Below are 12612 nucleotides of genomic sequence, written 5' to 3' on the forward strand. Positions count from 1 at the left end.
GAATTAAGAATACTGAACACTGCTGCACATTGCCAGTGCCTGTCTGGGGTGGCTATTGGCACATTTGCATGTGCCAGCATGTGCCTCAGGCACATTTATTTGCACATGGTTATTGGCACATGTGCATGTGAGACAATAGAGTTGGCACTGCAGCATATATGTACGCATTCCTAGGCTATAACAATGCAGCATATATGTAGAGTATGTGTCTAGGCTGTTGAATGAGTTTTAATATGTACAGTAAATTTTTGATTTAAACTTAATTGAAAACCATGTTATAGTGAAACCCGTGCTGTTTGAGCTCTTGCTAAGCGAGGTATTGCTGTATATATTTTCCTTTTGAATGATTTTACTACTTCTACAAAGTAATGTAAAACTATTTTGGAAAAAGTCTAGAATTGTAGTTCCTGTTTAAATTCTTATTTAGGAAAAATCTCCATTCTGCAATAAATAAATTGCACACATAAAAAAAAAAAGACAGTCTGATTATAGAGGATCCAAATTAGTGAAGTTTTATTGAATTAATGTAACATTTTGGGAAAATTTATTTAAATCTGGTATATATTTGGATAAAATTTACTTTAATTCAAAAGATTCTTTGGACAGAAGAATTATTTTGTTCACTCCGATAATTACGTTCTTTTAATGCAGATGAAAATGCATTAATTTGTAACAATCATAAGTGAATAATTGCATAATTAGTAATATTATTCGCAATAGTAGTGCAAGGAAGCCACAGGCTTTTGCTGCACTGGCAAAAAAAACCAAAAAAAAAAACCAAGTAGATAAGAAAACGCAAATTATATGCTTCCCCCTCAGTGCAGTGTATTCCTACTACAACAACAACAATAATACTTGTAGTCAATAAATGTGTTATCTGGCTAAAAGAGACTAGTCCATTCATGATATCACAGTAGTGTAATATTTCTCCGAATCTTCGTATGGCTAGAAGAGCAGTGTTGGTTCTATTTAATACAATATAACATAAACCAACATATATATTGCACACACAAGATGCAATATTACATATACTATGCTCATAGAAAATAAAATAAAGAATTATTCCTCCTGTCTTTCCTTTCTGTTTTGAGAAACATTAAATATGTCCATTGATATATTTGTTTTAAATTGAAATTATCAGAATGTTTAGAATGTTTCTTTAATCCTTCATGACTTTTTAATATGTTGTTAGAACTAGATATATACCTATAAAAGGTTATAAAGCATCAATCTAAAGAAATATAATTTATATTAATAGTTTCCATTAAAATTTTAGATAACTGATAAAGAACATTACAGAGGGTCCAAGTCATGGATAACGGAATTGAAGCATCTTCCAAAATGGGCCTGCAGAATACAGAAGAACTTAACAGCGATGAATGGGTTCCTTTAGATATCTTTGAAGATAGCTTCAGCTGTGGCGCAAACAAAGGTAACTATTCCTTTAATACCTGTTTACTATTTTTCTTCTTTTCAGTGAGTACATTCTTAGTCAGTTACGGTCAGACCACAGCTCATGGACTGGGAAAAGCTCACAAAATAATTTAACTACTTAATGTGGTCCTTAGTAATGCTCATTATTAACTAGTTAAAATGCCCACTTTAACATGAGTTGAAGTTACAACACTGGAGATGATGCAGTAATAAAACATGAGATGATGTTTGAATGGGAAAATCTAGCAGCTTCTCACATTTTTCATTTACCTTTGTTAATTTTTCCAATTGATTCTGTGGTGCTCTTGTTCTTGTTAAATTTATAATTATAAATTTAGTACAAGTTAATTTAACGTGAGAAAACTATCATCTGAGTTCACCTGGACCACCAACGAAAAACTCCAGTTCATGGGATTGACAATTCAACTTTTCTGATTTTTCTTTTACCTTTGCAAGTTTGTCACTTAACATATATGGTATCTACTTTCATTTATAACATTGCAAATTTAGTATAGATTAATGCAATGCATGTGAAACTGCTAACAGCCAAAAATCAAACACCACACATGCTCAGCAACAAGAAAATTCGAAACCGCACTAATTTTGGCTAGTGGCTATAAAAATTAATTATGGAAGAGAAAATCTAAAAGCCTTTATTTTCTAAATTTTTATGAGATCTCTCAATTGATAATGATATTTTTTTATGGGCCAACAAGAAGCAGAAAAATTACATCTTGGATAAAATTCATTTTTTAGGCTGAATACAGATAACCAACATTAATTTAGAAGTTTTGTCAGTTTTCTTCTAAGTACCACTTGTGGAAAGTGATAAGCAGAAGAGCAGATTAAAGAATAACCAAAATTAAAATTTAGATTATATTATAAAGAAAGATCACTACATGCAATTGTACCATCATACAGCAAAGAATTCCTTGTTATACTTATAATATTCTTAAAGATTTTTGCACTAAGTTGATAAGTTAATTCATTTAACCTGTGCACTTTTCTCCCCTTAAATAATGCTACAAAAAACCCATCTCAACTACCAATAATATGGTGATATCTTGGTGAACACACTTCTTCAGTAGTAGAAGTTTTTAAAGCCTTTAGGTACTTTATATGATGTGTCCCTTGAGTTCCTCAAGTTCAAGATACACAATTTCTAATATACGTGATTTCTATTTTTAGGGATATTGTTTCTTTGAGATTATGTAAATGATAAAATTTATTGTCATAAATTTATGACTGTAGTCATGCTAAAAAGACTTCATGTTACACATTGAGACTAATGACCATCATTTTGAGCATTAATCATGCTAACTTTATATTATTATAAAATTTGTGTGTACACTGCATGGTCAAAATGTTAGAAAACCTATCCCATTTGCACTGACACGGTACAAAGAATATACATTGATGAGCCAAAACATTATGACCAGCAAGTCATTATGCAAATCGAAGCAAGTGCAGGTGAACTACGGCACATGCGCGTGTCGGGACACAATATAAAAAACACCTGATACTGAGCTCCGCTAATCAGTGTTACTCTTGTTCTTCAGATGGGGAAGGCAGCGAACTTAAGCGAGTTTGACAAAAGCCAAATTGTGATGGCCAGACGACCGGGTCAGAGCATATCCGAAATGGCACAGCTGGTGGGGGTGCTCACAGTCGGCCGTGGTTAGTACCTACCAAAAGTGGCCTGAGGAGTGGGAACCCACGAACCACCGGCGAGGTGTTGGGCGACCACAGCTCATCGATGCTCGAGGTGAGCGAAGGCTCTCCCGGATGGTACGTGGCAACAGAAGGGCGACTGTGGCGCAACTTGCCAGTAATTGGAATGCTGGTGATGGGAGTAATGTGTCGCAACACACAATACATCGAACCCTGCTGAAAATGGGGCTGCGTAGCCACAGGCTGCTCCGAATGCCCATGCTAACCACAGTTCATAGGCAACAGCGCCTACAATGGACACGTGAGCATCAAAACTGGACCTTGAGTGATTGGAAGAAGGTCGTCTGGTCTGATGAATCATGTTTCCTGTTGCACCATGTGGACGGCCAGCTACATGTGTGTCGTTTAACTGGGGAAGTGATGGCACCTGGATGCACTGTGTGATGAAAACAAGCTGATGGCGGCAGTGTCATGCTTTTGGGCGATGTTCTGTGATACCCTGGGTCTGGTCATCCATGTGCTGGGTACTCTGACATTTACCACCTACCTAAACATCATTGCTGACCAGGTGCACCCTTTCATGGCAGTGGTCTTCCCCTCTGGCGGTACCTTCTTTCAGCAGGATAATGCGCCATGCCTCACCTCCCGGATTGTTCGAGACTGGTTCGCGGAACGTGAGGAAGACTTCCAGGTATTGCCCTGGACTCCAAATTCTCCAGATATCGATCCCATTGAGCATCTGTGGTTTGTGTTGGAACAGCAGCTCCGATCGGCAGCGTCTCAACCATGGACCTTACAGGAGTTAAAGGATCTGTTGGTTATGTGTTGGTACTAGATACCACAAGACACATTTAGAAATCTTGTAGGGCCCATGCCTCGCCGGGTACGGGCTGTTTTGGCTGCATGTGGAGGACCAACATTATATTAGGTAGGTGGTCATAATGTTTTGGCTCATCGGTGTATATTCAAATCACAGAATCATATATAACATTTATCACTCTTTGGTGCCTTAAGTATCAGCAGTACACAAGATGCTAAGGCTATAATAGCAAGAGTTCAAGGTTCAGTTGAATTGCTGATTTGTTGTCAAACAGTTGTGGGTTACTTTGAACCTAGACTGAGATCAACTCATTTCCTCAAAAATTGTAAGGGAACAACATGATCTGGAATTCAGTAATTATCTACTCTTTATCTGTAAACTACTAATTTAGTCAAAAATCAGAAATAGATCCCAGAGATGTCCGAGTCAACATGATGGGACTACAAAGTACTGGGAGCAGGCAATTACTGGTTCTAGTTCTTTGTAGTGCAATCACAGCAAGGTTAGAGTGTGGAGGCAGCTGCATGAGTCGATGGGTCATGCATGGGTTGTAATTATAGGAGTGTACACCTATACCCATAATGGACTTGTATGGGGAATGTTCTCGTGACATGGATTGGATCCCAGTGGATATATCTGAAAGGACAGCAGAAGGCTGTCATATGACTTAAGAAATATATCAGTTCGTGTATGCCCAGTACCATAAGGACTGATTCATTGATAAATTGGCCTGAGTAGTCAATGTACCAAAAATTAGATTTCATATTCCCAAACACAAGATATACTTCTCAATTTTTATCTTAAAAGAAATGGCCACTTTCACAATAATGCAACTATCTAGCTCTGCTCATGAGTGGTTCAAGGAACATAATGAAGTCACTCACCTTGCCAAAATCTACCTCATTTGCACTGGTAGAGAACATAAAAATAGATTAAAATCAGGTAATCGCATAATGTGAAACTATCTGAGTATAGGCATGCCAAGGCATTACTGAGAAGTTAGTCTGCCATTTATTTGAAAGATGAGATTCTACTATGACAGCCTCTTTCAAGACATATTGGTCTCTTATCAAATAACTGGTGGCATAGAATTTTATGCAAAGAATTCCTTGCTGCTTTTCTTTATATTCTTAGCCAGGAATTTTCATAATCTTTCTTAGTCTACCTAATCTCCTGAGTAACTTGGTCACACACTAAGTTATACTTATTGTAGGATTCTGTGTCTATTGACAATTTATTATCATCCCGTGCATTTGTCTTCTCTTCTATTAAGCTTATAAGTTCATCTGACATTCATTTTGGTTTAAGTATTGATAGTAAACTGTTAACTGCAAAGTACAGCATATGAGTAGCAGTAATCCCCAGAGTAATGTACCAACTGTGTAGTACTACACCCAGGTTGGTGGAAAATGAAAAAGACCTGAGGGTAATTGTGCAGTCATATATGTACTTTGAGCAATGCAGATAGACTGCCAGGATAGCTCATAGGTCAATGGTATATAGCAGGGGTGGCCAACAAGTCGATTGCGATCTACCAGTCGATCTCGGCTTTAATTTTGGTCGATCACGATGAATTTTAAATGTATATAAAAAATAGATTAGTCAATCTAAATATTATTACTAGACATTTTCACTAGACAAGCCTAGCGGCAACAAAAGTTGCCGCTAGGCTTGTCTAGTGAAAATGCATGCAGTTATGTTGTGGAGAGCATAGTATATGTGTTGAATTCTTATTTAGCTTACTTAATATTAATAATTGGACAGTACTTATACGTTAATTTAATAACCCTTGATTTAAAATTAATACTACGAAAAGAGCAAAACATATTTTCATCAAGAGTGGGAACTAGAATACTTTTTTATAATGTGGGAAATTTAGAAAGGCACTTCAACGCACTGATTATATTCTTATACTATTTCTGCATATAAATATCAATTTTTGGCAATGTTTAAGGATCTCAAGGGAAAAAACCAATCATTTTGCAAATATGCAAGATCATTTGCAAAAATATCCTGTTTTTGAATTTAATAATGAGAAATATGTTTCTGAAATTGAGAAAGTTGTGGATGATTTTGAAACCAGATTCAGTGATTTTAAAACAATTGAAGACATTGTTCAATATATTTCTTATCAATTTAACGTTGACTTAGATACAAAACAAATTGCAGAAAAAAATCGCTGAGATTTTTCACACAGAGAAAATATTACTTGAAAATGAAATTATTACATTGCGAAACAATATCTTCCTAAAAACCAGATCATCAGAAGACTTTTGGAAATATGTTTGCCGAGAAAAGTACCCAAATGTAAAAAAAAAATGCAGTAAACTTTTAAATTTTTGTTTTGGTTCCACATATCTATGTGAATTGGCCTTTTCGTATTTGAACCAAACAAAGAAGAAGAATCGCTCTACTCTTATGAAACTGCATATAGAAGATTCTTTACAGTTGGCCTTATACAGTATATCCCCGATTTTGAAAGCTTGGCAGATGACTTGAAGACACAAACTTCACATAAATTAAAATTTTAAATACATATGAATTTAAAATAAGAATTCTGAATTGTATTTAATTTTAAAATTTATAAACAGCATTTTTCAATATGTGTTGATTAACTTTTTTAACCATGTGCAATAAAATTCTTGAGATGGTAGATCGCGGCACATTTTGAAGAAAAAAAAGTAGATCACATCACAAATTTAGTTGACCATTAGTTGACCAAAGTTCCGATATGTAGGAACTTTGCTAGCAGGGATGAGGAGGTGATTATACCATTGCATAAGGCAATGGTTAGGCCACATCTTGACCATTACGTACAGGTCTGGAGGCTTCATTTCAGGAAGGATGTACAGCTGCTGAAATGGGTGCAATGAAGGGCAATGAGATTGGTGAAGGGAACTAAGGGGTGCCTTACCAAGAAAGACTTCAGTTTTGCAAATTCCAGCATGTGGAGACTAGGCACCTGTGAGGTGATCTGATTGAGGTGTTTAAGGCTTTGAATGGCTTGAGAAAACTCAGTGCTGATGGGATTCTTCCTTTTGTTCAGGCTATGTACATGCGGTGGCATAAATTCAAATTGAGGATGGTGCAAAATAGATGTGTGGAAGTTTGCCTTCGGCCAATGGGTGGTTGTGGGATGGAAGCTAGTTCCTTCCATCTGTTGTTTTGGAAGTGAATAGTTTGAATAAATTCAAGGAAGAAATACAGAAGCTATTGGAGGGGATGGATAGGTGAAATGATTTTTTTTTTTTTTTTTTGCTGATGCTCTATAAGCTTGCATCATTTGCTACTACTAATACCAAGTCCTTGTATTTTCATAATTTTGGAGTTTTATTGGTGCTGTTAAGATCTTTAAGATAATAATATTCAATATTTATTTTATTATTTTCTTCTTCAGAAAATGGCATCTCAGTTTCCCAAAATATGATCAGGGAAGAAGAAAGACTGCATTCCGAGTCTTTGAAAGAAGAAAAAAAATTAATTAAGGTAAGGTAATAAAATGATGTTCAGTATTTTATTTTATTTATTTTTTATCATTTCTTTTTATCAGTTTGCTTCTGTCTGTCACAGAAATCTTATAAATACATACAATTTAAGAGGCTATATACCTAGATACACTTATTTCAGTTAAACATATTGTGTTTGTGACAGCTAGAGCATTTTTTTTCAAAGGGAAATAACTGCTTGTCAGAGCAGTTGCTGAATATTTATGTATAATATCTAAATTGAAGGTTTCATACTGACAGGTGGTAATTTCATGTAATGTTTTATATTAATACTAAATTTAATTTTAAATTTGGCAGTTTTCCTTTTAATGAGATGAAACCCCTTGTTTTGCCAAATTTCTACACGATTTTGGCATAACATGTTTTGAAATTGAGGCTAATCAAGTTGTAAGCCCAACGTGGGCTTTGTTGTAAACCCATCGTGAATGGCTATTGCCCAAAGCATATCACAGGACTGTTGGCAACATACCTTGTTATGCTTTCTTTCAAGTCAACCAGGGACTGAATATTGCCTTGATAAACCCTATCCTTGAAATATATAATTAGAAATTACAAGGATTATGGTCTGTAGATTGAGGTGCCAAGCATATGCAAAATGCTAGGAAATGTAGTCATCATCAAATCTGGCCTGAATGAATGGTTTTGCTGGCCACTCTGTATGCAGGTCACACCATATTACATAAGGTAGTTGTCTGAACCTCCCCATTGATAGGCAGAAATTGTATAATATCAGAGATCACAGTAACTGTCACCTGCAGCTGTATACATTTCAGGACCACGTGCTCAGACCTCCTCAAAGAAGAATGGTCCAATTGTGAAGTTTGCTCTGAACTGCAAACCAAAAGTAACATGAGTATTGGAAAGAACTCCATCAGTAACACATGTCAGCGATGTTCTCTATACCTGACAGTTATGGGTATTCACATAGCCACTTAGTTGGAAATGACATTCATCAATCCATAAGATGTTCCAAGGTCAATTCATCCACTTTCATCTTAACCAGAAAAGTAGAGCAAAGTTGGGATCACTTGGAGTCAGTCGGTGCATTTCACAATCCTGTAAGGAAACTATTGCAGGACGGAAAAAAATACTTTTCAAACTGTTACCCATGGAAAAGCTAGTTGTTGTGACACCACTCTGCCACTAGCATATGAGTATGCATTTTGTGTGAGACCAGTGGCTGTAGCAACAGCGATTTTGACAACAGCAGAGACTGCTGTCTCAATTGAGCAGCAGCCTCTGCCCAGGGCTGCAGACAGTGACTTATTTCTTTGAATTTCTTCATTTTGGAATAACAATCCGCTTAAGTTTTTTTAAATATCAGTACTCCCGAAGCACTATTGTTTTGGTAAAGAGCTCAAGAAAGCATGATATTTCATTTTTTTATGTTGACCAACACATGTAACTAGTAATATTATGAAATTTACTTTGCACACTGACTGCATGCAATGTCAAGTATATATCCTGATGTTACTTTTGGAACTTTTTGTGCCTTTCATTTCTGTACACATTTGTTATTTCAGATTTCATTTCTGAGTGGGTGATTCATCATTTATTACTTGCTTGTGGCCAAAGTAGTGCACTTTATAATTATAGTGACCCAGCATATAATTTTCTATCCAAGTGCATTTGAATTTCATAAAATACGTTCTCTTTTAAGGCTTCCAAGAAAGACACACCTGATGACAAAGAATGGCGATTTCAACAGCTGCATACCTTATTATATCGTAGTAGCTGTTATGCTGAATTCTTACAGCATAGAATAAAAGAGCAGACACAGCACACAAAGTCAGAAGCTGAAATACATAATGGGAAATTAAAAAATCAGGTTTGATAACATTCTTTGTATTTTATTGTTACTTTTTTTTTAAGTGACTTGAAAAATTTTATCTATTTTTATTGCTATACCAAAAATGGATTATGTAGTATTTATTAATAACTATTGTAGTAGTAATTATATTATAATAGATTGTTAATATTAACTAATTTAATAATGTTATATGGTGTTACTTTCATTTTGCATTTATACTACTGTGGTAAAAGTGGGCATACTTTTTTGTGTGAATGAAATAAGGAAAAGAACATGATCAGAGTTGGGTACAATAAGGAGAGGGTACTCATTTTCCATTTTCGCACGCACACAATTTTCTTCCTTCCGCCCCTCAATTATATGAAAGCAGTGTGACTTGACTAACATTTCATTTTTAAATTCTGATCAGTGCTCTATACTGCAAGTATTGACTAAAAGTTTAACCCAATTAAAAAAATCATGGAGCTATATCAGGCTTAGTGTAGAGGTTGGAAGAGTTGTTAACGACAGTAAACACAGTGTGCTATTGCAACAGAATCTAGAAAATTTGTGCTGAGAAGTGGCAACTGAAGTTTAACATTGACAAATGCAAATATTGCATGTGGGTAGAACCCCAGAGGAACATACCAACTCTGTGGTACTACACTTAGGGTAGAAAATGAACCCTTGTATGTTGTGTATATAAAAAGTCTTTGTCTAATTATGTTTCCATATCCCTAAGGGTTTAGAGGTTTTTTTTTTTTTTTTTTAATTAATATATGGAAGTTTTTTGAGCTACCAGATGGTTTAGACTGTCTTTGAGAGCATTTTCATATCAAAACTTTAACAGTTCTGTGAAATGTGTTGTACTTTTCACATACATATTTATATGCATTTTACACTGTTCTGCATTGAAATTAGAAAAAAATATTTTGAGAAGCACTTGTTTGTTTGTTATTTGGTTTTTAGGAGCATTAGCAATTAAGGCCATATTGCTCCGGGATATGCGGTGCTCATTCCCTGACCTTTCCGCATCCTCCATATTTGGTGGTGACGGACTCAAACCCCGGGCGCTTCCGTAGCCAGGTGGAAAGGAGCAGCAACAGTGCGTAGCACACGCTTCTTGATTAGACCAGGGTTCGAGCCCGTCACCACCAAATATGGAAAGGTCAGGGAATGACCACCGGATATTCACGGAGCAATATGGCCTTAGTTGCTAATGCTCCTAAAAACCAAATAACAAACAAATAGCTCTTGCCCACCCGGCTATGGAGGTGCCTTGAAAAGCACTTGTAAAAGTGCACAGCTTGCTGAGACCACCGTGACGACTGTGCTAGCCGGGTGGGTAAAGTGCCTGCCTGGCAACCCAAAGGTTGCGGGTTCGAATCCCGCCTCAGGCTTGGATAAGAGTAGTGCAAAAACCTTGGGAGGTGCATTATGGACACAGAAGCCAATGCACCAACAACTAAAACAAAAAAAAAAAAAAAAAAGAGAGAGAGAGAGAGAAAGAGACCACTGTTCAGCCTTGTACTTTTGGATTGTAGGACGTTTCTAAAATATAATAGAATAAAAATATAAAAACATGTAAAGCAAGAATTCACTTGCTTTTAGAACTAGTTTGAAAGAAAGTTCAATTGTCTGGGAAGCATTATCTGGTGAAGGTATTGGGCAAAATTTAAGGTGAGAAGTTGGATGGTTGGATAAATATATATGTGTATGTATGTATATATGTATGTATGTATGTATGTATATATATATATCTTAGAAATAGCAGGAAAAGATAGGCAGTTGCATACTGGCAATTGAATATAGAGCGATATTTTAAGAAAATGTGGAGAGAAAAATAAACCTAACAGTAATAAAAGGCTACTAAAATTTTATGTAAGCTGTGCACTCTTAACCTTGTTCAGAGTATGTACATGTACATACATTGTGTGTGGGCCATGAGAAATAGATATGTACAGGTATATACGTTTTTCAAGGCATTAAGTATGTTTCAAATGTCTATTTGTATATGAATTGACACCTTGCAGTAAGTGTTACCATCCTACCTTTGTTTTTGAGTAATTGTAGAGAGTTTTTAATAGATGGTATTATGAAAATAGATTTTAAATCAGAGGAGGAGGAGATTATGCCAGTTAGTCATTGTCATCTGATTTTGGTTTACAAAAGCTGAAATTCTGTAGAATTTAGATTCTAGAAGTTGATGAAATTGAATCAAGTGTGAGCACAACTAGATATAAAAGAGTATTACATCAAAAAAAGATGTAACAAGTGTTTTTACATTTTTTTATTTGTTTTTTATTTTTTTGAGACTTTTTTAAGCAAAGATTTTTGATAATGCAGTTTCATTCTAATATTGAATAACCAAGTCAGAATAAGACTTATAGTATATTTTATTGTATCGATAAAAATAATAGGATATAGTGACATTACTGAACATCTAAACAAGCAAGAAAAAGTATTAAATTATTAAACTGGGTTATGGATCTGGAGCACTACTAGTTATAGCAGAAATACCCATCAACCATAATGAAATATAGACAAATGTATTTTATCATTGTATTGGGTAGGGGTGCTGACCTGTCAAGTGTAATTACAATGGAAAAAATTGAGAATGCCTGCAAGATATAAGCAGATTACCTGGAATTAAATGAAATTAAGATTAACATAAAAATAAAAATGATAACAAAAATGGTACCTAATGCAGTGGGTCCTAGGATCGACTTTGGTACAGGTTTTGCAACCTCGGACATCCCAAATACAACTATATTCCCATTCTTCCAATTACTTTCTGCTGTCCTTAATAACTACAACTTATTTCTCTTGTGTGATTAGGCTGGCTGAAAGCAATATTGAGATGCTACTCCTCTGCTATCGCTTTTTTTTTTTTTATTCTTAAACAAAGTTTAGTGTCTTTTCTACAATATCTTGTTAGTCATTGATTTTCCCTTTGCTGGCACTTTGCCTCATTTGTGTAATTGCTTACTTCCCCGTCACACAGGTACGGTTCACTTTGACCAATTCACTCCCCCCTCTCGCCGACCGGGCTAGCCGGGTGGGTAAAATACCTGCCTAGCAACCCAAAGGTCGCGGGTTCAAATCCCGTCTCGGGCTTGGATCAAAGTACTGCAAAAACCTTGGGAGGTGCATTATGGCCACAGAAGCCGATGCGCCAACAACTACCAAAAAAAAAAAAAAGTTTACTTCAGCTGATATAAATATACTGTACAGAGAACTGTCGGATTTCATCTTTGGTCTTTGACATAGCTCTGTATTCATCACACTCAGCTAATTTCACCAATTCCAGTCTATGCAAACAGTAAGTAGTCAGAAACCTGACTATTCCTTTATCTTAAGTTACTTTGTTTAAATTTCATGCTGGGCTTTTT

The 12612-nt window shown here is 35.7% G+C and overlaps 1 protein-coding gene across 1 annotated transcript in view; it reads left to right on the forward strand.

Annotated features, from left to right (window-relative positions):
* LOC150075304 (lymphocyte-specific helicase-like) overlaps positions 1 to 12612 on the forward strand; it is a 156571-nt gene that overhangs the window by 15010 nt on the left and 128949 nt on the right. The window contains exons 2-4 of the mRNA XM_090388439.1: positions 1277 to 1432; positions 7323 to 7411; positions 9092 to 9259. Of these exons, the coding sequence (XP_090244565.1) occupies positions 1312 to 1432; positions 7323 to 7411; positions 9092 to 9259 (378 nt within the window). The 5' untranslated portion in view covers positions 1277 to 1311. The remainder of the gene's footprint in view (positions 1 to 1276; positions 1433 to 7322; positions 7412 to 9091; positions 9260 to 12612) is intronic.

Source organism: Mastigoproctus giganteus, chromosome 14, assembly GCF_048544385.1.
Source record: "Mastigoproctus giganteus isolate SK-2022 chromosome 14, ASM4854438v1, whole genome shotgun sequence".
Classification (NCBI taxonomy): Eukaryota; Metazoa; Arthropoda; class Arachnida; order Uropygi; family Thelyphonidae; genus Mastigoproctus; species Mastigoproctus giganteus.